The 25,849-nt window shown below is 45.0% G+C and overlaps 2 protein-coding genes across 3 annotated transcripts in view; both read left to right on the forward strand.

Moving 5' to 3' along the window:
- Positions 1-7,405, forward strand: part of IKBKB (inhibitor of nuclear factor kappa B kinase subunit beta) — a 73,123-nt gene extending 65,718 nt beyond the window's left edge. Inside the window, exons 20-22 of the mRNA XM_073622322.1 lie at positions 2,547-2,602; positions 3,531-3,621; positions 4,049-7,405. Of these exons, the coding sequence (XP_073478423.1) occupies positions 2,547-2,602; positions 3,531-3,621; positions 4,049-4,120 (219 nt within the window). The 3' untranslated portion in view covers positions 4,121-7,405. The remainder of the gene's footprint in view (positions 1-2,546; positions 2,603-3,530; positions 3,622-4,048) is intronic.
- An 8,679-nt stretch (positions 7,406-16,084) lies between these two features.
- VDAC3 (voltage dependent anion channel 3) overlaps positions 16,085-25,849 on the forward strand; it is a 42,579-nt gene continuing 32,814 nt past the window's right edge. The window contains exon 1 of one of the 2 annotated variants that reach the window (XM_073622324.1): positions 16,085-16,242. The gene's annotated coding sequence lies outside the window, so the exon portion shown is untranslated. Of the gene's footprint in view, positions 16,276-25,849 lie in introns of both variants that reach the window. The other variant, XM_073622323.1, reaches the window with a different exon arrangement.

Below are 25,849 nucleotides of genomic sequence, written 5' to 3' on the forward strand. Positions count from 1 at the left end.
AATGCTGGAACCGGGGAGCTGCGCTCTCTCCAAGGTGGAGGGAGAAGGCTTACCTTGAAACAGTCCTGGACAGGACAGCCAACAAGAAAAGGGCTTTCCCTTCCAAGAAGAAACAACCAATCAAAAATCTGTTCAACAGCTCCACAAAAATTGGGATCTAGACCACAAGAACTGCTGGGTCTCCCAAAGGGGTAAGGGAAGAGGAGGAGTACTCTTCAGATCTCCCTCAGACCAGCCCGCTAAAAACAAATGACAATCTTACCCCCCCCCCCCCCCCAGTAGGGGGGAGATTGTCTGTCTCACCTACAGTGGAACAAAATAACTAACAAGCCTGTTCGTAAAAAACATCATCTCCTAGGTTTACAGTCTGGAGTTTTCAAAGCCCCCCAACCCCCCCCCCCCCCGAGCAGATTTTATGTTACAGCCCTTTCAAGGGATCAGAAAAAGCTTCCGCAATGATGAGCCTACTGCAGGATCTGATTCAACAGGAGGTGATTATCCAGGTCCCAAAACATCAGGAAGGCCGAGGCTTCTATTCCCACATCTTCCTGGTGAAAAAGCCTTCGGGGAAGTATCGTTGATTCTGAACTTAAAGATCCTCAACAGATCGATCAGCTACAAACATTTCAGGATGGACATGATCCATTCAATCACGAAATTGCTGACTCCAGACTGTTTCATGGCATTCCTAGATCTAAGGGATGCCTATTTGCACGTCCCGATAACTCAGGCTTCCCAATGCTTTCTTCGTCTGGCCCTCAACCTGAGGACTTCAGTCTGGCATCTCCAATTCAGAGCTCTGGCGTTTGGACTTTCATCCTCCCCCAGAATCTTTACAAAAATAATGGCGGAAGCCCTGGAACCTCTGAAGCTAAGGGGGATTTCAGTCATCCCATATCTGGACGACCTCTTGTTTTTCGAGGACTCCAAAGAACAAGTCTTGACAAATCTCAAAGTGTCTCAGGCTCACCTCAAGAACTTGGGTGGCTCTTGAATCTAGAAAAATCAAATCTAGAAACCACACAGAAGATGAAGTTCCTGGGCTATACGATAAGCTTGGTGCTTCAAAAAGTTTTTCTGCCACGGGAGAATATGGAGACGATCCAATCTGCGGTGAGACAGATTCAAACAATCTCAACTGTGGCCACAGTGTCACTCCTGATGCATTAGAGCTCTATTTACTTTTAGCTGCATGGGCAGAAAGCAGCAAAAATGCCCACGTAGACAACCCTTAGATTAACTGTACTTCTAACTGCCACCCTTAAAATTCTGTGCACCTAGGGAGAGGGACAAGGTCATTCATCTCTGTGAATACATATGCGGTAGTGCTCAAATGTTGCCTTCACAGAGGTTGTGAACACTGCCCTCCCTTTGTCAGACTGTGGCAGAGTGACATTCAAGGGGACATAGAAAGGTCTAATGCCCTGTACACGCGGTCGGATTTTACGACGGAAAATGTGTGATAGGACCTTGTCGGAAATTCTGACCGTGTGTAGGCTCCATCACACATTTTCCATCTGATTTTCTGACGCACAAAGTTTGAGAGCAGGCTATAAAATTTTCCAACAACAAAATCCGTTGTCAGAATTTCCGATCGTGTGTACACAAATCCGACGCACAAAGTGCCACGCATGCTCAGAATAAATAAAGAGATGAAAGCTATTGGCTACTGCCTCGTTTATTGTCCCGACATACGTGTTTTACGTCACCGTGTTCAGAACGATCGGATTTTCCGACAACTTTGTGTGACCGTGTGTATGCAAGACAAGTTTGAGCCAACATCCGTCGGAAAAATCCATGGATTTTGTTGTCGGAATGTCCGATCAATGTCCGACCGTGTGTACGGGGCATTACAGTTACCAGCACATTTTTGCAGTATTTTTTTTCTTCTTGAAAGACAGAGGAAATGTAAAATGAGCTGTCTTGCTTGCTGGATTGCTCTTTCTTCGATAGGAAATGCCTGCTTGTACCACTGTAATCACCTCTCATCTGTGCAGCTCTGATATGTACAGTAATGCTTGTCACCCCAACACTGTCATAATGTACTGCCCCCATAGATACAGCAAAGACATGATCAGGTTTTAAAGAGAGAATTATGGAGCACCGAGTGACTTAACAAATGTAACTAATTTAGATTAAATTTTAAACACATATTAGCAGGAGCTGAAGTTTCACATTTTTATATATATATATATATATATATATATATATATATATATATATATATATATATATATATATATATATATATATATATATATATATATATAAAATATTTATCCTGAAGTTCAGATGAAAGATTTGTTTTGACCAACCAGTAATCCTTTTGCCATCTTATTGATCCCTGAGCATGAAAAAAAAAAGACAGCGTAAACTAGCAACATTTCTTTTACTGTGAGGTTATGGATGCATTATCATGTATAATTGTCATAAGTTCATAGTAGATCAAATAATGTTTTACAGAAAATGATATATGCATAAAAACAGTAGATTTCCCCCTTTTATTTATTTTTTCTGTCTTGATGTTTTTGTCTTTTTCTGCTCAGAGTAAAGTTCGGGGTCCAGGAATCACCCCTCCTGTTCAGGAGACTGTGAAGAAAAGGTAATATCACTGATGGTCTGTAACAGGGGAAAGTGTATGTGGAAAATGAGGAGAATGGAAAGTCCTCCGAAACTGGTCCAGACATTGCTGCTTTGTGGTGTTTTCTTGGCTGCTGTTCTCTACACTAAAAAGCACAGATTATTCTTTTGCCATACCGCTCTGCAGTCTCCTTGATGCAGAGAGATACAGTATATGGTGGCCAGCATTAAGTAGACTTCCCTCCAAGTTATTGAGTTCAGGCCTTTCCATTAAAAGGTATTGTAAATGCTAAAAAATGCAAAGACATTTTAGATAACTGTATGCTTCCAACCTTGTTGTAACAGTTTGGGCAAGGTCCTTTTCTGTTCCAATGTGACCTGTGCAAAAAGCCAGCTCCATAATACCTAGTTTGCTTCGGGGGAACTTGAGTGGCCTGCAGGGAGAACTCTGACCTTAACCCTTTTGGAATGAATTGGAATGCCAAGCCAGATGGTTATAGCCACAAAGGGAGATCAATTCTCTATTATTGCCCATGGTTTTGGAATGGTGAGGTATCCACAACCTTTAGGCCATGTAGAGTAAGTTCTAGATGATATGGCTAAAGTTAACAGAATTTGTATTAAAGCAGAACTTCACCCAAAAGGGAAGTCCTGCTTGTTTGCCTCCTCTCCCCCTCCTCTCCCCCTCCTCTGCCACATTTGGCACTTATTTTTTGGGAGCAGCATCTGTGTCCGTGCATCCACTGCTTCCCAAAAAGACGATATCAGTGGGACTGCCTGCTCGGGGTTCCACTGAACATTTGTGCATCCCTGTGTGGGTAAACGTGTACTCTTTAGTATTCCCTGTGTAGACAAAGCCCAATCGATCGTCATTTTAAATCATTAAAAAATTGCACTGTTTTGTTTTTTTTTTTCTTTTTTCTAATGCTTCTTTTTGTATCTGCCCACAGCGAGGATCTTCTTTCAGAGTCCCGTAGGTTGTGTGGGGACTTGGAGTCTTCTGTGAGAAGTTTAATAACAGAGCCAGACTCCAGTTTAATGGTGAGTAATCGATGCAGCGGAAGTGCAGGCACATCATTGCTTGTCGTGGTGGTTCATGTTGATTTATTTAGGAGAGCTAGGGATGTTGTTAGTTAACTTCTCATTAAATGTATAATCCTCCTTTTTGATTCCAACCAGGACAATTGTAGCATATTTAAATGTGTGTTTTGTATCTGCTACTCTGCTAATAAGGGTAGTGATAGAAATATTCCATAGTGACAGTCTGTTACTCCTGCTCAGTATACATTGTTACATTATGTTCAAACTGTCCACAACATTTATGAACTCTTGCATAACATTGCCAACAATACACACAGCCTGGATCCCACATCTGGCTCCCCTCCCCCAGTCCCATGCTTTGAATTATCCGATCACATATGGAATGCATTTTGTTCTGCATTGTTCATCTATTTATTATTTTTTGCAGTCATTTGATTGGTCTTGGCTGCCTCCGCAGGAAGAGGAATCAGGAGGTGGATGTCAAATTGCAGCAACGTGAGGCTCTGCAGCAACAGCAAAGAATTACAAGCAAACACATGTGCCTTTTAACATGTACATGCCTCCCTTAGATAGCCAAGGCAGGCATTTAGATCTAAGGTTTCGCCTATCAGTTCCTCAGAAACCAACCGGCTTATACTATCTTATGTTAAAGACAAAGAAAGTGAAAATCTGATTAATTGCAATAGGAAACCCAGGCAGGTTTTTATACAAGCCCTTTTCTTTTGTACAGTAGAGTTTAGCACTCCGAACCTGACAATGACAGGGTTTGCAGTGCTAAAAATTTTTTTTTTTTTTTTTAAATCACGCTGCCTTATACGGCTGACCCTAAAGCATACTCCCCAACCCAAAACCTACAACGAATGCTTAAAATGAATATACTTTTACATTTAACCTCACCCTATCCCTAAAGTGTTGGTTCAAAGTTACAGAAATAATGTATACATGGCACTGACCGATTAGAATCGATCCGGTCTGTCCCTGAAACACTGATGAAGAAGAGTTGGGATTTCAGATCCCTTGACCGCCGGAGCTGCTGCACGTTTTTTGACAGCTGGGCAACCCCAGAAGTAAGTACAGTGAGGACCTGGGGGGGGGGGAGAAGGGGTTGGAGTTGGATCGGTCTGGGGTTAGTTCATGCTTACATTTTTTCTATAAGGGTGAACTAACACCTAGTTCCTTAACCTAATCCAAAATATTAATGCCTACTTAGAACAAAAAGCTCCATACAACACAATTGGAGCCTAAACCCCTAACTCCAACTCCAACCAAAACCTTTTTTCTCTGTGTTGATAGAGTTTGCATTACTTCTGCTCTAGTGTTGGAGAGACAGGAAGTTAGTAAAGTGTGGAACAGTTAAAGCTTTTGCCAGACTTTTATTGCTCTTGGCTTTTTACTGTCCTAATAACACCAAACCTTACTTTTTATACCTGTGACACCAGAAAAATAAAGGTAAAGCATCTTGATGGGGGTCACAGTCAAAAATAAGTTACTTACAAGGGTTCTACATCTTCTCTGCTCTGTCTGAAGGAAAAACTATTAGCCGTTCCTAAAATGCTGGTCTTGCCTTGCCTTGGTCTTGCCCCCAATATTACCAATCACTCGTTGAACGAAATGGTGTACACAGTTCCAAACATGCCTGTTTCACTTTGTATCCTGTTCCATAGTGACACCAATAGCCTCTACTGCTTTTTTGAGACATTCGGGACACAGACTAGCTATGCATAATATTAAATATATTCTACACATGTCATTAGATGCTAAAAGGGATATTGTGACTACGCCTTACACCAGCGGTCTCAAACTGGCGGCCCTCCAGTTTGTTGCAAAATTACAAGTCCAGGCAATGAGGCATTGCAAGGCTGGCAGTTACAAGCATGACTCCCACAGGCAAAGTCATGATGGGACTTGTAGTTTCGCAAAACAGCTGGAAGGCCGCCAGTTTGAGACCCCTGTCTTACATACAAAGATCAGTTCATCCTAAATTGATAGAACACTTGTGGAGGCCAAAGCTTTGATAGTTCATATTTTTTTTGAGGATAGGACTGGTGAGTTCTTTTCTTCAAATTTCCCAGCTTTGTCTGTCCACCAAGCCTATTAGAAGGCCAAACTGGGGTTTGTGCACCTCCTGCTGTATTCATAGTCAAGATAAATAAGTGCATTTATGAATATTCAAACAGCAACACTTATGCCCCGTAGACACGTTAGGATTTTCCGACTGAAAATGTTTGATAGGAGCTTGTTGCCGGAAATTCCGACCATGTGTAGGCTCCGTCGGACATTTTCCATTGTAATTTCCGTCACACAAAATTTGAGAGCTGGTTCTCAAATTTTCCGTCAACAAAATCCGTTGTCGGAAATTTTGATCGTGTGTACACAATTCCGACGCACAAAGTTCCACGCATGCTCGGAATCAAGCAGAAGAGCCACACTGGCTATTGAACTTCATTTCTCTCGGCTCGTCATACGTGTTGTACGTCACCGAGTTCTTGACGTTCGGAATTTCCGACCGACTTTGTGTGGCCGTGTATACACAAGACAAATTTGAGCCAACGTCCGTCGGAAAAAGAACATGGATTTTGTTGTCGGAAAATCCTATCGTGTGTACAGGGCATTAGACATCTTTGTGATAGCAGATGGGAGGCACTGGGAAAGGTGCAGAGAATTGCCAGCAGGTATCCCCAGAAGATGCAAGAAGATTAGCGATTTCACTCGCCAAAAGCATCCAAACATGTTAGATACACAGAACTACATCCTTCAAACCTTGAGATATTAGCATGCCATTTAATACTTTTTGGCTTTTTGAACATGTAAGTTAGTGTTGTGTTTTTAATTGAGCGTGCAGATATGTAAAATGCCACCTGCAGGCTGTAAACAGGTAGTGCAGCATGATTATTATATTTTAAGATGCTTTTATATTAAAGGAAGCCAGTACTGAGAGAAATTCAGGGGCTGCCAATGCTGGCCTTCTTTTAAGAATACTAGTTACCTGGCTACTCTGGCTTTGTCGGCATAGCAAAAATTAAAAATGACATGCCTAGTACCAGTTAAATTTCCAAAAAAAAAAAAAAAAAACTCCAGCTGCAATATCACCCTATATCTGGCGCTGTCACCCCACAAACTGTGTCATGCAACCCACTTCTGTAAGCCTGGAGCATCAAAGGCCGCCCTCCGGCCTGGACTCCGAGGGTGGCATTATGTCATTACATGGTGCCACTTTCTTTAACAATTGGAATTCCACTGCTAAGAATAAAGAAGACCTGTGACATCACCAGAAAGTATGTATACCCATGCCTGGAGCTCAGAATTGGCCACCATGACTGGCTTGAAACGTAAACCTGTAGATTTAAAGAGTCTGATTGAATTTTGAACACCTGACCAGTATACATGTAGTGGCTCTGTCCCTCAGAAGGTATTGAAGTATCTTACCATAAGAGGCTGCCGCAGTAGCCAGGAAACTAGCATTTTCAAACAGTACAGCATTGGTAACCTCCATATTCTTTCACTACAAGTTTCCTTCAAGTCAAATCTTATAATGCTTCAGAATTCAAAACCACTGAAGACATTTTAACTGTAAAAGTTGGTTATGGTTGTATTCAGGAAATAATAAGAAATGTTAAATATTTTTGTACTTGGAATTTACAGTATATTTTATTTTATGAATGTATATTTTTGTCTTTGAATAAATGCATTTGAATATTAATATAATATTATTGCCTTTTACGCTCTGTAGTGACAAAGTGCCCTACAGTGTTTTAATATTGATAATTAAACTGATTTAATATGTGCTTGTGTCGTTTTATATAAATATTGATTTCAGATTGATGGTATCTTGAACCTAAACATAATGTCTACATATCAAAATTTTTTACTTGGTTCCAGAACTGTTTTTGTGAGAATATTTCATAAGAGGAGCTGCAGGTACTGCTTCTAGGGGTGGTTATTTTATGTCAGAAGCCATAGTACACTGATATCTTGGTACTTTTATTCATGGGATCCTAATTATGAGCAGTGATGGGCTTGATGAGGTGTATTTGGACATGTTTCCAAACCCTCCTGAGCTATCCCACCAGGAAGCTGTCAAAGCAGATTGCCAATCAAAGATAAAAGTTAAAGTCGCGTATAAATATACTTTGCATCTTGGATTTGGACAGCCTTGAGCTCATCCCTAATATGGGTCCGTGAAATGGCACATTTTAAATGTCTACACCATGTGCTATTTCTTTAATATACAGTATACCTGTTACAAACCTGAGCCTTTCAAACTAAACGTATATTTCATTTTTATTTATTACAGCTTATTATATAGCGCCATCAATTTACACAGCGCTTTACACATATTGTACATTCACATCAGTCCCTGCCCTCAAGGTGCTTACAATCTATGGTGCCTAACCCAAATTCATACATACTGGGGATAATTTAGACAGGATCCAAGATATAGAACAAATACATAAACCTCAGCTAAAGATTAAGAAAACTTTTTTTTTTTTTTTTTTACCAGTTGAATCTTCCCCTCTGTTTCAAAATGATAAAAAAAAATGGGAATTTTGACCTTTCCCTGTAAATTATATATCATGGAGTACAGTACAGGACATACTGTAGGTCACTGCCTTCTGTCCTTTGTATCTTACTGCTTGCTACAAAACAGGAGTCCCACAGAGTGGGATTATTCACTGGTGCACAGTGTTCAATCACCTGAAGGTAGCAGCATGTAACCCATGGTCTATGACTACAAGTCCTGTACTGTACTCGAAGATATGGCATTTACAGTTAAAGAAAAACTTCACTATCCCCCCCCCCCCCCCGAGTCACGTGCTGCCATGTTCCTCCGTGACGTCATAGGGAGGCTGCGCCAGCTTTTTGGCTTCTGGTACAGCCTTCTGATGACAAGCTGATAGGATAGTGAATAGGGTGACATGTAGGGCTCCTAGTGCCTCCAGGGATATGCACATCGCACCGGGGCCACTGACGTCATTCGCCTAGGTGAATATCAGAGGGTGGGGGTCGGGCCAAAATGTAATCTGAAAAAAAAAAAAAAAGTTGAAAAGTAAAACGATATATGTGTAGATTTGGGGGGCTGTTGGGAATAGAGAGGAGCCAAGTCAAGTGAAAGAGTCAAGATTTGCTTTAAGTTGAAATTCACAATTTAATTTTTTTTTTTTTAGCTTTATAAATATACTTTAACTAAAGTAAAAGCTATATGTCAAAATCATTTGAAGATTGTGAGTTCTATGTAGATGCATCTTAAATTGCTAAAATACAAAAACATGCTTTAGCAGCTGGTTATAAGAGAGACTTTCTCACAGCCAGCAGCTTAAGCAATGTTTTTGGATTTAAGGAAAAAATTCATTCCGGAGTTGATTTAACCACCATGTGTCCAACAAATCCAGTCATTTAAGCCCTGATTTAAGGGGGAACCCTATAGCCCCTGATTTGCAATAGCTTGTTGCTACCATTGGACTTGTCTTCTCAGTTATACAGCACAGCTTGTTTAATTCACACCCTAGGGGGTCTTGCACACTGGTGGCCGAGGGGGCAGTAAAAAGAGGCGGCTGAGCTGCAGTTTTACGCCCCCCCCCCACCACCAGAAAGTCAGGGGTATAAAACATTACAACCTAAAAGGGCTGTACGCATGCTGCAGTGCTTTGCGGCTGCACAATTTTAACTCGAGCTGCAGAGTTTGACAGGCAGCACTGCCTCTCGAACTCCCCCATGGAGATCAGTGGAGCCACATTGCAACCACAAGCCAAACGCTTGGCTCGCAGTTACGAAGTGATTCCGCAATGTAAAATTGCCCTTTGGCAATTGAAAAAAAAACAGGTGTCAGAAGCCACTGCCAGCCACTGCATTAGCACCTGTCTGAAAGAGCTTTGGTGCAGCCTGCAACATGCTCACTAATATGGCCAACTTCTGCAACCCGGCATTATGTTCTCTGCTCTTAGAGCAGGCATGTCCAAAGTCCGGCCCACGTTCGTGTTTAATACGGCCCCACTGGTAATTTGGATATATATATATCTTTTGTGGCCCCCAACAAATCCACCAAGCGCCACATGGCACTCAGGGATATGTTTGGGGGGGGGCACAAAAGATATATATATTTACCATATATTTATCGTTCAGTTCTGGCAGCCTCGAAGGGGACAGGGAGGGGGCGGGACGAGTGCTGTCAGAATACATACAGGAGAATCTCCTGTTTACTCAACGGCCTCTGTAATAGGAAGTCCTGTCTCCTGGGCTGGCATTGGACGACTGTTCTGTCTATCATAGGAGGTGGGACTTTGTATTAAAGAGGCCGCCGAGCAAACAGGAGATTCTCCTGTATGTAATCTGTTGGCGCTCGTCCTGTCCCTTCCAAGGCTGTAGATAGGCATGGATCAGGCTGCACTGATGGCAATGGTGAGGCTGCATTCATGCCACTTGTGAGGCTTTAGATGGGTACTAATTACGTTGCATTGATGGGCACTGACCGTTATTTTGCTTCACAGTCCTTTATTTAAAATTTAAGTTTTTTTCCTGAAACTTCCCTCTTAAAGTGAAGGTGCGTGTTATACGCTGATAAATACGGTATATCCAAATAACACGCCCAAGCTCATCCTTAGACTCTTCACCACACACAGCCACAAAGGCAAGAGAATTTTTGTTGGGCAATGTATTAGTTAATTTACATTTAATTTTAATGATTCAAAAAAATGTCAGGCCCTCATGCATGTTCACTTCATCAAATCTGGCTCTCTTTGAAAAAAAGATTGGACACCCCTGTCTTGGAGTCTAACCCATCTTTATGTCACCCTTTTTTGTTTAATTCTTCCTCTACTCTGGACCTAATACAAGGAGAACTGATAAGTATAAATTATGTGTGATCAATATGCCAACTTGTGATGAGCTTGAACGGATTTTTAAGTTTGCCTAATTTTGACCTATGTCAGCCCTGTTAGGCTGGTTTGATGTGTATCACAGGGTCATTGCTTTAAATATCATGCTCTGATGCATGGACATGGCTCCAAGTCATATATACAACTTGGCGGTCATTCTGGTGTGGAGACTGTTGTCTGGAGGTGAGCTGACTAACTACAACTGTGGTGTCTCCTCTACTAGTATGATACATGAGGCATACTGGACTTGTGAAAACCATATGGAGACTACTTCTGGGAGATTGACTACCTATTAACAATTTACCATTACTTTATCTGTAAGTATTTTAACCTGCCTCATTCACAAAGTCTTTTATGCAAGAATCAAAGCGTTCATGACCTTCTTAGTGATTTTCTGGCTCACACTGGAGGAATACATACCAAAAAAGTTGAAAATATTGAAGACAGTGAGCTTTCTCACATAGGCAGTGCTGAAACAAGGTCAGCTGGTGCCCCTACTCCCCATTGCGTAGATGCAGAGCTCCCCCTTCTCCCACCCCCCCAGTACACAAAGCTCGCTCCCCCCCAAGAACAGAGGTCACCCATCCTCCCCAGTACACAGCTTCCCCACTCCATAGCACCTCCTCAATACTCAGAGCTCCGCCACCTCCCAGCATCACCCAATAGATAGATCTCCCCCAACCTTCTAGCACCCCGAATACACAGATCTCCTAGCACATCCCAATACACAGTTCCCCTAACCTCCTAGCACACAATACACAGAACTATCCCCACTTCCTAGTACCCCTAATACAGAGATCCCCCCACCTACTAGTACCACCACAATACACAAAGCTCCCCCCTCCTCCTAGTACCCCCCGCCAATACACGGAGCCCACCCCACCTTCTAGCACCCCCTAATATACAGTTCCTCACACCTAGTACCCCCCAATACAAAAAGCACACCACACCCAATACACAGAGCTCCCTCTCACCTCCTAGCACCACCCCAATACACAGAGCTACCTCCTAGCACCCCAGTACTCCCACCCACCTAGCACCCTTAATACACATATCTCTCCCTCGCCGCCTAGCACCCTAATACACAGATATCTTTTCATGTGACAACACTGAAGAAATGACACTTTGCTTCAACTTTGATACAGTTCCTCACACCTAGTACCCCACTTTGTAATACACATATCTCTGAAGAAATGACACTTTGATACAGTTCCTCACACCTAGTACCCCACTTTGTAATACACATATCTCTCCCTCGGCGCCTAGCACCCTAATACACAGATATCTTTTCATGTGACAACACTGAAGAAATGACACTTTGCTACAATGTAAAGTAGTGAGTGTACAGCTTGTATAACAGTGTCAATTTGCTGTCCCCTCAAAATAACTCAACACACAGCCATTAATGTCTAAACCGCTGGCAACAAAAGTGAAAATGTCCAAATTGAACCCAAAGTGTCAATATTTTGTGTGGCCACCATTATTTTCCAGCACTGCCTTAACCCTCTTGGGACAGGTTGCCACTGGAGTCCTCTTCCTCTCCTCCATGACGATGTCACGGAGCTGGTGGATGTTCGAGACCTTGCACTTCTCCACCTTTCCGTTTGAGGATGCCCCACAGATGCTCGATAGGGTTTAGGTCTGGAGACATGCATGACCAGTCCATCACCTTTACCCTCAGCTTCTTTAGCAAGGCAGTGGTTGTCTTGGAGGTGTGTTTGGGGTGTGTTGTCATGTTGGAATATTGCCCTGCGGCCCAGTTTGTGAAGGGAGGGGGATCATGCTCTGCTTCAGTATGTCACAGTACATGTATGCATTCATGGTTCCCTCAATGCACTGTAGCTCCCCAGTGCCGGCAGCACTCATGCAGCCCAAGACCATGACACTCCCACCACCACAGCACTCCCAAAACACCCCTGTCCATTGCAATGAATGGGTAGCATTTTGGAAGCGCCGCAACACGGGTTTTTTTTAACCCTTTCTTTGGGTATTAGTGTTACTGGTTCCCACAAAGTGTCAAAAGTGTCAGTTAGGGGTTCATTTACTAAAGGAAGGAGTGCAAAATCAGGCTCACTTCTGCAGAGAATCCAATCGGCTTCTAACCTCAGCTTGTTCAATTAAGCTTTGGCAATAAAACCTGGAAGCTGATTGGTTTCTATGCTGAAGTGTGACTGATTTTGCACTCTCCAGCTTTAGGCTGGGTGCACACTTAATACGGATGCGGCTCACAGTAGGGGTCCGGTGCATCCCTGTTCTCTGTTTCGGGCCTGAAATGCAGTCAAAAATGCACAGGACCCCTATGCAGTGTGCTCCGCGGATACCGCGGAGGTGTGTGAACTGGCTCCATTGAGAGCCGGTCACAATCTCCTGTCATGAGAATTGGATGCGGAAAAAACCCACATCCAATTTGCATAAGTGTGAACTTAGTCTAAGTAAATAAACCCCTTAGTGTCTGATTGTCTGCCACAGTCCCGCTATAAGTTGCTGATCGCCGCCATTACTGGTATAAAAAAAAAAAAAAAAAAAAAATTCCATAAATATATCCCATAGTTTGTAGACACTATAACTTTTGTGCAAACCAATCTACATATGCTTATTGGGATTTTTTTTTACCAAGAATATGTAGCAAAATACATTTTGGCCTAAAATTTGATTCTTAAAATTTTTGGGTGGATATGTTTTATATCAGAAAGTAATTTTTTTTTTTTTTTTTTCAAAATGTTCTTTTTTTGTTTATAGCGCAAAAAATAAAAATGCAGAGGTGTTTTTTCTTTTTCATGGACACTGTGACTGGCCCACACATATGTGAACAGGCTGTAAAAACTCACTGAAACCCACATAAAAACTAATGTCTCTGCCAGTGAAATCTGGGTGTTATTTCCTATCGGTTTTCATGCATGTATGGTGTGAATGAGCCATAAAAAAAACTGTCACTTGACACTAATAAGGCTCCATGCGCACTGAGCTTAGAAATCTCTGCTTCTACAGGAGTTTTGTGTTCAATGTTCAAGCAGCTCAATCTTCTCCTATGTGTCCATACACATTAGGATGATTAGAGGCATATTTTAAGCTCAACGTTTAGCCCTGGTTCACACTGGAGTGTTTTGGAGACATGTCAAATCGGCAGCAATTGCCGCCAATGGCACCGTCCTAATCGGTGTGACGCCGCATAGGATGCATTAACATAGTTGCCAACATTGTGAAAAAAAATTTAGGGACACTTTTTTGGCTGTAGGCGGAGTCTTGTTATAATTAGGGGGTGGGGCACGTGTTTGTGGGCGTGGCACAAGGGAAAAATAAAGAAATGTGTCACGCCGCTACGAAAAATGGGCGTGGTTTACGCGAAGTAGTGGGCGTGTCTAAAATGGGCGTAGCTCAAAGGGGGTGTGGTTAGAGTCTGAGATGAATGAGGGATGGAGAAGGAAAGGGGGGGGGGGGGGGGATGGAGTGACAGCAGGCCCAGATCCTACACAACAATGGAAATATGTGTATTCTAGAAAGTTTAACAATCAGCAAATAAAGATACTCCAAACACCTGGTGTTAGCACTTCAGTCATCCCGGCACCATGGTTGTTATGGTGTCAGGATGATTGAAGTGCATTATTTCTATTATTACATTGTAATATAAAATGAAATCATTCAACTCACCATAATGCCAAATCAGTGGGATCCCTGAGCGTGTCGCGTGTCACCTGCCACGTCGCCTGCCACCAGCAGAGTCCTTCCTTGCATCAGGTGTCCCAGCAGAATCCGTCCTTGCATCAGGTGCCCCCAGCAGAGCCCCCCCTTACATCAGATGTCTCCAGCTGTGCTCCCCTTACATCAGATGTCCCCAGCGGAGCCCCCCCTTACATCATATGTCCCCAGCGGAGCCCCCCCTCACATCAGGAGTCCCCAGCGGAGCCCCCCCTTACATCAGGAGTCCCCAGCGGAGCCCCCCTCACATCAGGAGTCCCCAGCGGAGCCCCCCCTCACACCAGGAGTCCCCAGCGGAGCCCCCCCTCACACCAGGAGTCCCCAGCGGAGCTCCCCTCACATCAGTAGTCCCCAGAGGACCCCCACTTACATCAGGAGTCCCCAGCGGACCCCCCCTCACATCAGAAGTCCCCAGCGGATCCCCCCTCACACCAGGAGTCCCCAGCGGAGCCCCCCTCACACCAGGAGTCCCCAGCGGAGCCCCCCTCACACCAGGAGTCCCCAGCGGAGCCCCCCTCACATCAGGAGTCCCCAGAGGACCTCCCCTTTACACCAGGAGTCCCCAGCGGAGCCCCCCCCACATCAGGAGTCCCCAGCGGAGCCCCCTCCTCACATCAGGAGTCCCCAGCGGAGCCCCCTCCTCACATCAGGAGTCCCCAGCGGAACCACCCCTCACACCAGGAGTCCCCAGCGGAGCCCCCCTCACATCAGGAGTCCCCAGCAAAGCCCCCCCCTCACACCCGAAATCCCCAGCGGACCCCCCCTCACATCAGGAGTCCCCAGCGGAGCCCCCCTCACATCAGGAGTCCCCAGCGGAGCCCCCCCTCACACCAGGAGTCCCCAGCGGACCCCCCTCACATCAGGAGTCCCCAACGGACCCCCCCTCACATCAGGAGTCCCCAACGGACCCCCCCTCACATCAGGAGTCCCCAGCGGACCCCCCCTCACATCAGGAGTCCCCAGCGGAGCTCCCCCTCACATCAGGAGTCCCCAGCAGAGCTCCCTCACATCAGGAGTCCCCAGCGGAGCTCCCTCACATCAGGAGTCCCCAGCGGACCCCCCCTTACATCAGGAGTCCCCAGCGGACCCCCCCTTACAACAGGAGTCCCCAGCAGAGCCTGGTCTAACAGAACCCAGCTCCATCTCTCCCTGTACCTCATCCAAAAGACACCCGGGATCTCTCTGTGCAGCTGACACACGGGGCGGAGGAGCGACGGCGGCGGGAGATGATTACATCCTTGTGTTCAGTGGAAAGCGGGGAGGGGCCGCCAATCCCTGCAGCCAATAGGCACACTGAAGAAAGAAGCCGATTGGCTGCCCCTCTCCTCTGCACTAAACACAAGGGGAAATAACACTCGTGGTGGCGGCAGCGGCCATGTTTGTGTAGCCGCTGCCGTTTTTTAGCAAAAACATTCCCGATTTTCTCGGGACAAACTCAAAACCCCGGGAAAATTATCGGGACAAGCTTAAATCGGGACGAGGATCCCAAATTCGGGATTGTCCCGGGAAAATCGGGACTGTTGGCAACTATGCATTAAGGTGAAAAAACACGAGGGTTTACCTTTAAGTGGTTAAAATAAGTATCAGTAATTGGTATCAGCGAATACGTGAGAAGAAGTATCGCTACTCGGACTTAAAAACTGATATTGGCGATTCCCTTGTTACAATCCCAGCCAGAAGGGGTCAGAAGGCCCTGCTCATAAGAGCTTACAATCTAAAGGATCTGTTTTTATTTGTAACTGTTTCCTTAATTGGGGGTGGCCTGCTTGTTTTTAGCACTCAAACAGCCCTACCCCAGCCCCATGGTAACAACACAAGCCTCTGGCTCGCTGCAAACTGTCAGCACCATAGAGATCCCAGCACAGATTGAGAGGGCGTTCCTTCTACACACCACGCGAGACTCTATGATGATAACTGATCTTGCGGTGGGCCGTGAAGTCCTCCGACTCCCCGTCAGCCAATGAGACGAGAGTGCGGCTGTCCGCAAGCGCTTGGAAGGGGCGTGTCATGTGGTCCTTCAGTAGTGTTGGGGGATTCGCGCATGCGCCTGGCGGTGAGAGACGCAGAGACCTTCAGCTGGGGACAGGTGACCGGGGCCTGGGTCGGGGTCAACAATGAGAGCGGGGGGGGACTTACTCAGCTCTAGGCATTCGTGGAGGGGCCACAGTGACCTGTGCTGCTGGACATGCTGAGACTTGTGGTCCCCTCACAGCCGGATATAGGATATGTCATGGTGGACATAGAGGAGTACAGGGGTGGGGGGAGTGTGAGGGGGGCACAGGCCTGAGAGGGGCCTGTCATTGGGGAGGCGTGTCCAGGGATATGGGGGGGTTACATATGTGTGATATGGGAGGGGTCATCTTGGGGTGTCACAAAGCTGCTGATGTGCAGACAGTGCTGCCTTAAAGGAATACTCCACCTTTCTTACCAAACCCCAATATTTAGACCGCGCTCACACCTGAGTGTTCCGGGAATGCCCAACACAGCGCCGTTATTTTTTTAATGGCATCTCAAATGTGGGTAGTAAACCTGCGTTTTTCATGCTTGGCAACATGCAGAACTCAAGAACCGCTTGGCTCAGTGCCACGATATGTACATGGGCTGCTTTGGCGTGTGAAGAGGAGCCCATTCCAGTGAGCGGTCTGCCCTGTGCTGCTGCATGACACATACGGGGAAAACAAGCGATGCCTCACTGTGAATGCAGCCTAAAGGTGTGGTGTTTGGATCCAGTGTGGTTCTGCCTACACGTCATGCATTTACATTGATCTGTGGATGACTACAAGTCCTCGTGGCAGAGGGATGCACAGATTACACCAGCAGCACAAGTGGCGTCGGCACTTTTTTTTGGGCTCGTTTACACTCGCGATGGGGGGGGGGGTAAAACTCCAGGTTTGAGCTACATTTTTACCTCCGCTCAACCACTCCTGTTTTGCTGCTAAGGCATTTTTTTTATTCCTTTTATATGCATATGGTTTTATTTTATTTTTTTTATATATATAATTCTTCAATATTTTTCAGTATATAACAAAGAATATGAATAATATAAAACAGTAACAACAACAAAGAGAAGAAAAAAAAAAAAAAACCTGCATAAAGTAGTGAGGCATTGACCCGGGGTGTAGACATGCTGCGACCGCTATGCTTTGCTTCCTGGGTGCATAGGCTTGCCATCTCATCCCTTTAAACCCAAACACATAATAATTACCCAGGTTCTGAGGCTGATTAAGGTGGTAATTAAACTCACTTGGTGCCTTATCTGCATTAAATTAGCCTCAGAACCTGTGTAATTCATATGTGTTCGGGTTTAATGGGATGAGGTGGCAACCCTATGGGTGCGGCAGGAATTATTCCGTCACATTATGTGTGCACTACTGGGAATGGGGCCGTGCTGCAACTTCCCCCCAACCGGGCGTGATTGTGGTGAGGGTTGCCCAGAATTTAGAGGGTTACAAGGTCTTCTCACCGCCTGTGTATTGCTCTCTAAAGAGTGTTCTGAACGCTGATCACACTTCAAACAGCAAAGCAGGTATAAACAAGACCTTGGAGCTCGCTCACACTTGCTTTGATCTCTGACAGGCAGCGTTGTGTCATCACCGCCTACTTTACCTCTTGAACCCCACACTAGGGTGTCACAACCGCGTGCATTGCACACACATTTGCAGGGCAGCCCCATTCACATGAATGGTTTGAGCTTGCCTGCTGAAAGTGGAGGGGGTATAAATCCTTTTGCAGCATGTTGCACCCCTTGCTGCTGCCTCTGCAGCTGAAGAGGGAGTGGTAAAAATGCAACTTAACTGCAGGGCTTTACTGCCACCTAACTGCTATTGTGTCCTTAGGCCCTGCACACAGCTTTACTGTGCATTTTACGTGTTTTTTTTTTTTTTTGTTTGTTTTTTTAGGTGTTGCGCCATTACACTCTATTAGAATGTGCATTTTCATGAAAGTCCTTCATGCTGCATCTTTGACGGCCTTTCATAAAATGTGAGTTCTAATAGAGTTTAACAGCAGCATAACCTGCAATGGGGAAAAACTGCATCGCCCTTAGGCTGGCCATACATTATACAATTTTCTTGTACAATTTTCCTTCAGCTATACTATGAGGTCAAACTTAAACACTTTCAAATTGTGTGCAATCAGGAAGGCCCTTGCACTGCATAGTTCACATAAAATCTGGAAATTGAATAAGAAAATTGTATAATGTATGGTCAGCTTTAGTCCAGGGGTCTCCAAACTTTATAAACAAAGGGCCGGTTTACTGTCCTTTAAATTTTAGGGGGGCCAGACTGTGGACAGTGGGGGGAATAAAATGTGCCGGTGTCAGTGGGAGTAAACAATGCTCCATCATTGGTATTAATGGGAGGAATAGCACCTCATTATTAGTGTAAGTGGGAGACGTTGTGCCACGTTGTCGGAGTCAGTGGCTGGAACTATGGGTGGGAATAATGCCTCAAGGGCCAGATAAAAGCATGCAAAGGGCCACAGTTTGGAGACCACTGCCTTAGTCCATTGTTTGCCTCCTCCAGCCTCATAATAGAAGGTTGGTACCGCTGTACAAACCTGGGGCTAGGGGAAGAGTCTGCAGGTTCTTGTGCAAACATGTAATACACTTTTGCTTATTATTGTGGGTTTTATTACATTGTTATGAAAGGTGGACTGTGTGAGGTTGGGGGGGTGGTGAAACCGTGTAGTTGAGCTGCATTTTTACCGCTACCCCATTTAGCTGCAGCAGCTGGGGGTGTACACATTCTGTAGTTGCGATGCACCTTTATGATTAAGCCCCAGGGACGGGGTTTACCGCATTGGGGTTGTGACTTGGATGGAGCACTCTGTGGCTGCTTTTATTTGGTGATCCTATGTCTGGGAATGGTGTGTGGCTGCTGGAATATCCTTGTACCTTTACAGCGGTCATGGCAGGAGTTATACATCCTGTTTCTTGACTGCGACCCATTCAAATGAACGGGGCAACTCTACAAGCACCCCGCAACTGCCTGCAATGTAGTGATCAAGGGGTTAAAACAAAAGAAAACCTTTCAAATGCTCTCTGAAGAGCAATCTGAACATAGATTGCTGTCCAGAGAGCACTGCAAGTGTGAACAAGTCCTAGTATATGGGACAGTTGGAAGTCAGTGTAAGTTATTCTTTTTTTATTGTAGGAATGGTATATGTCTGGAGCTGAGGGGGGAGGGGTATGCTGTATGCGATCTTGGCTTATAGTACTTCTGGTGATGTACATACAGGTATTCTAGTATATGGGGGGGCACTAATCTTGTACATGTGACCTGGATGTGTGACATGCTTAATGATGCATTGCAGGAATAGTGATTTGGAAAGTGTGGGAAATGTACCTCCTGGTTGTGGTCTTTGCTGTAGGTGGGACATGGCAGGGCTGGATTCCTGTGCACAGTTTCCTTGTGGGGGTCCCAAGTCCCGAAAACTTGAAAATGATCCCTTGCAGTGGGGCTGTGCCTTCACTGCAAGGGTTAATAGCTTTATTTAGTTTAGTGGAGCTGAGAAGCACTTTTACTTACCTGATCCTCCGCTCCTGTGGGAAATGGTGCTCCCCCATGAACCAGCGGTGGACTATACCTTGGTTTCATCACGTCTAGTGCAGGGATGTGGTGCCTGCATTGGTCTTGATGACATCAAGACCTTAGACCATTGGGGAGTAGAGGAGAGAGAATGCTCTGGTCTAGCCTTGTGGAGGATTGGGTAAGTAAATCTTCTTTAACAAGTCCTCTAAATCTAAAGACCAATCTTTAGAACAATCAACCCCTTTTAATGCTGGCACAGCCCCACTGCAAGGAATCACTTTCAAGTTTCCTGGTGTTGGGCTTTAACACAAAACTCTTTCTGAATTGGAAGGGAAAATAACCGCATGCAAAAAACAAAACAAAAATATCAATGCTGACCTGTCCAGTAGGTGGTGCCTCAGATCTTTGCTCTCTTCAAGATCTTTGGCGGATGAATGAAGAAGTTTTAGTATAGCATCTAGAGAGTTTCAGATTCCTGGGTGTTGTAGTTCCAGCTCCGGCCTCAACGGTACTACAGGACACGGTAGTGACATAGTGGGTGGAACCACAGAGCTCAGCGGAGGGTTGGGGGGTAAGCAGGCATCTGAAACTCCATATGTGTTATGTTAAAGATTCTCTAGATCTTAAAGAAAGCTAAGATTAGAGGCACCACCTGCCAGTCAATCAACAAGATGCAATCTTTCTTTTGCATCTTGTTTTTAATTTTGCAGTTACGGTGTCTTTTAGAAAGCAATAACCATAACAATTGTGCTAATGTTAGAATCTGAATCTGTAGTCCCTACCCCTTCCTGCCCACCCTCAGCGTCCCATTAACAGAGTCTGTAAGGATCAGATGATCACATGAGCAATGTGATTAGCTGTCTCTTGATCTGAAGCTGGTTCCATCAACTCATCATCATTCGTATGGATCGAGAGCTGTCTTGGACAGCTCAGTTATTGTGCTAGGAAATTCAGTGAGCACAATACTAGTGCAGAAAGCTCTGCCACCAATGGACACGTGTACGGTGCATGGACATTAAAGTGGAGTTCCACCCACTTTTACAACATTTCAGCATCCCTCAATAAACTGTGCACTGTAAACGAATTGGATATTTTTTAATTTTTTTTCTCAGCACCTACTGTATATCTGCTGTATTCATTTTTCACTTCCTCCTCCCTGGCCCATTGCATCATTTCCTATTTGCAATGCCTTCTAGGAAGGGGTGGCAACTTCCTCTGACACTGCCGTTGCTATGGAAACCTGACCTGAAACCTATTACACTGCTTGTGCTGCACTGAGCATGTGCAAGATCTGCAAGGATGAGATCCAGGAAGAAGTACAGTCTGGCTTCAGATGCCCACACTTAAGATGGCCACGGCCTGCTGTAAGTTTATAAAATAACAAACTACTGCTATAAGCTAACAAAACAGACCTTAGTTTACAGACTAACTTTACTAGAATACATTAAGCTTGTATATTATAGGGGTATTTTTATTTAAAAACTATAATTTTGGCCGGAACACCACTTTAAAGTCCACCCCTCTTTGCTGCCACACATATGCATTACATCAATGGCAAGAGTTCAAAGTAGAAGGAAAGGCTAAGCTATAAACAGATTTTTAATTGTCGGCATTCCATTGCTTACCTTCGACCTGCATGCATTTCTGCAATCGACTTCAATATCAGTTCCTTTTTTTTTTCTATGCGGTCACGTGATCACAAAGCTTTTTCTCCTCTATCCGGCTTGTGGGAAGGAACTCCCTCCCTGCCGACAACACCTAGAGCAGTGGACGCTGGAGGCGGGTCATGTCACTGCTCTGTAATTCAGCCCCGTTGTTGGCCTTCGCATCACACAGAGAAGCCTGAGCCTTGTGACCATGTGACTGCAGAGACAAAGAGCAATTAGGAGGTAAGATTTATTAGTAGGTGCATAGTTTGATCTTTCCTTCAAATTCAGGCTTATTGATGAAAGACTTCTGCTTGCCTCTGGATTTAGCTTTACTTAGGCTGGTCATAGATGGCTTGAATCTCGACTGGTTCAGCAGGGACCGGCCAAGATTCAAACCATGTGTGGGCAGGCTCATTGTACCCAAGTTGATCGATCGACTTGGGTACAACCAGGCTGCCTGATTTTACATACGATTATCGCTAGTGGCTGGTGTAACCTCTAGCAATAATCATTGTTCTTCCGGCGGGGATGACTTCCACCACCAGGAGAACACAATGGCTCGGCCGGAGGGATTCCCCTGTCAACAATGTGTGTGTTGATGGTGGAATGGTCGAATTCCTTTCTTGCAACCACAGGTTGAAACTTTGCTTGCTGTTTGGATAGGGGTGACTCTCTTATTGCGATTAGTGACCTCTGAGATGACTTCTTATGAGGTCTGACAGTTGTTTCCTTGAACTCATGCTGATATCATACGCTGTCATCTAGCTACTAAGTAACCATAACCAGATCAGACAAAACCAGGCCCTGCAGTTGTTTACATTGTTCTTGGCTATGGGATGCTGTTATGCACACTTACGAGACATTTGACTCATTTCAGAAAACTTAACACGAGGATCAGGATCTTTATTTTCACCCAGTTTTCACCTCGTTGGACTCCATTTAAAATAATTGTCTATTCTAAAATAAGTATGTTGGTGTGTTGGCCTTGTGAATGGATCTTTTATGTGTGTTATCAGTATGAGGTCAGGGAGCGATTGTTATACCCCAGATGGCCTCTCATCTCAAAGGGCCTACTGTCATTCCCAGACTGAGTGGGTTGGAGTTGAAATTTAGGTAAATGAACACCCTAATAGAAAAGGATCAGAAATGATCTGAATTTGGATGTGATCGGTGTGGCAGCTGGGAAGTTAAGTATAGTCTTTCAATAAAGCATCTGACAGCCGCTTCTCCTCCTCTCCCTCCCGCAACTGTTAGCTGCTTTATTTAAAGGCTAAATGGGGCGGTCGGTGCTTGTAACTCCCCCCACCACCACACCGGGTCCCCTCCCTCTCTCCATGTCCTCCTCCGGGTCCCCCTCAGTGCTCCGCAGGTCCTCCTCCGGTCCCTGTGCTACCCCCTGTGCTTCGCGGGTCGTCCTCTGGGTCCTCCTCTGGTCCCAGTCCTCCCCTCTGTGCTTCGTGGGTCATCCTCTGGGTCCCCCTCTGTGCTCCACGGGTCTTAAAGTGGTATCGGTGCAACCCTAGATGCAACGACTGCATGGACACAACCACTACTCCCAATTTGACAGCCATGTCAATGCAAATATGCAATAATACAAATTATTTATGTTCCTGAGCACATGACACTACCACACTGATGATATTGTTTTATTTTAACAAACTGGCCAGTGCAAAGTGGTCCCCCCCCTTGTTATTTTGTACGTTCTCAAAGTATCCACTGCCTGGCCATGAAATTAATAATGCCGGGTACACACTACGAGTTGTTTTCGTTCAATGAAAAAAAATAAAACTGTGTCAGCTCCTGTCTGAACCACTGTACCAACTATGAAAAGTTAGTACAGCGATCTCCCCCACTGAGCTGTTGTTTTCTGACACCGTTCAGTGATCTCTGCCCATGGCTGAGGGTGCTGATTGGGACTGGGTCAACTGCTGGCATTCCAGCATGCTCGGCTGGCTTCTATCTTCTATCGCACAGGCTATCATACACACGGGCCGAATGTCGGCCTTTTTCTTTCTTTTTTTTAACCGGCTGATGTCTCCCGACATTTGGCCCGTGTGTACAGGGCTTAACACAAATATGGACACGGAAATGACGGATCCTCCGCTCCGACATATGTTTCACTGTGAATGGCTCTTTAGGAAGACTTCCTGAAGAGCCTTTCACGGCGAAACATATGTCGGAGCGGAGGATCCGTCATTTCCGGGTCCATATGTGATACCCCACACCAGGCTTTGCACCTTCGGAGCGAGACGTGGACGCCCGCTACCCCCCAGGGATCAGCTGACTCACACGCTGTTTATTGTGGAATGACTCCTGTGGAGTCATTTTTTACATTCTAGCTTCTTCCTGAGTGGCCATTGGAGTGTGGAGTTGTCATATTGAGCACTCGTGGTGGAAGATCTAGAAGTTTTATCTCAGAGTATTCCGTTTTGTTGTTGGGATTCATTCACTGATGAACTTTATGCTTGCTTAATTGTTCATTAATGTGCACATTTAAATTTGATGCAGTGTTTTCTTTGTGCCTTTTTTTTATGAACATGTATAGTGCCTTTTTCTTTCTTTTATAATTTCATACAGTTTAGTGATTTGTTCACTTTAAAGGGGGCAGCTGTTGGTTTATATGTTCTCATCCCCACAAGGCACCATTTTTTTTGGTACACATTTTTGCATACCTCGTTCATAAATACTTCCTCCTTTTTCTTTCATTGTGCCAGGAAGGGAGGGCTCTCAAATGTAATCACTGAAGTTTGACAACACAGCAGTCACAAGGTATAGAGCCACTCCAAACAGCTCTGTACACTGTGTATGTGATCTGAGTCATCCAATGATGGCTTAGATCAAAGCCATTGATGATGGGCACATTGACCACCTGTGTGTGTTCTGAAAAATCATGTCCACCACTCCGCCCTTTTAGAACGTATAGTGACGTTTTTAAACAAGCCTGTAAGCATTTCAGTTAAAGTGTGTATCAGGAAAAAAATGCAGTACATCTCTGTAACACATGTATTACAAGGCACACAGACCTTGTAGTACAGAAAAATACTGTTTGATCCTTGCAGAAATGGTACTCGGCTCCTAATATCCTTTTGTTGGCCTGAAATTGGTGTCAGCACTGCCCAGTTTTTTTCTGATGAAAAACAGAAAAGCTCAACTTCTCCTCAATGCCACAACATAAGGTGGTTGAAGGAAGTGAGCTAGGCAGGGCTGACAATTGCACTTAACATAAGACTGCACAGTACACACGTACAGATATAACAAAACACTTTGGGCCCTTTCACACAGGCGCCTCCGTGTAGCGGATTCCCTTGCTCAGTGGGGGATCCCTCCGCTGAGCAGGCGGATGACCGGTCCATGTCCGCTCTGCTGTACACGGACACAGTCCCGCTCTCCTCAATGGGGAAATTGGATGGGAATGGGCCGCCTATCCGTTTCCATCCAATCTGATGCGCTGGATGTATGGAAAATAGGACCACCATCCATCTGTTTTTTTGTGGGCAGGATTGGATCTGATGATGGCGGGTGTCAACGGATATGTGTCCACTGACATTCGCAGCTCCATAGAAGAGACTGGAGGGCCTGAAAAACTGACAGGTGGACCTGAGCGGACAGCCCATATGAAAGGGGCCTTTCAGAGGTTTACAGACCAAAAAGATGGAAATAAGAGATGTTCATTGTTGGGGTTTACATACATGTTTTATTTATTTTATTTATTTCAGGTACTTATATAGCGCCGTCAATTTACGCAGCGCTTTACATATACATTGTACATTCACATCAGTCCCTACCCTCAAGGAGCTTACAATCTAAGGTCCCTAACTCACATTCATACATAGTAGGGACAATTTAGACAGGATCCAATTAACCTACCAGCATGTCTTTGGAGTGTGGGAGGAAACCGGAGTACCGGAGGAAAACCACGCAGACACAGGGAGTACATACAAACTCCAGGCAGGTAGTGTCGTGGTTGGGATTCAAACCAGCGACCCTTCTTACTGCTAGGAGAAAGTGCTATCCACTACACCGCTGTGCCGCCCATGTTAAGTGTCTGTAGTGTGGCTACCCCTGGGGACCAATCTGATCCCCTCCTGTACTGAAAACATAATCGGGAAATACAATTGTTAAGGAAACACGACATTTCTTTTGATACTTTTATAAACGAGGACCGTCGGGCCTGTAGTATTGCCTAGTTGGATCACTTAGGCTTATGCCACTCTTGCAATTATGTTGCTGGCTACAATTTGTGGCAGGATTACTGTAGTACTTGATCACACACTGTCATTCTATCTCTGGCCAGGATCAGGGAGGCATCAATCCCTTTCTAATGGAAGCTCTGTAGAATCTCCGGAGGTGGGGGAAGGGAGGGGTTAGCATTTGACTGGTTTTGAACCTTGTCATTTAGTTCTGTGACAACACTATAAACCAAGTTTTACAAGTGCAGGTTTTCCTTCATTCCACATCGTCTTAAAGACTTTTCACCTAT

The sequence above is a fragment of the Aquarana catesbeiana genome, linkage group LG03 (genome assembly GCF_042186555.1).
Source record: "Aquarana catesbeiana isolate 2022-GZ linkage group LG03, ASM4218655v1, whole genome shotgun sequence".
Lineage (NCBI taxonomy): Eukaryota > Metazoa > Chordata > Amphibia > Anura > Ranidae > Aquarana > Aquarana catesbeiana.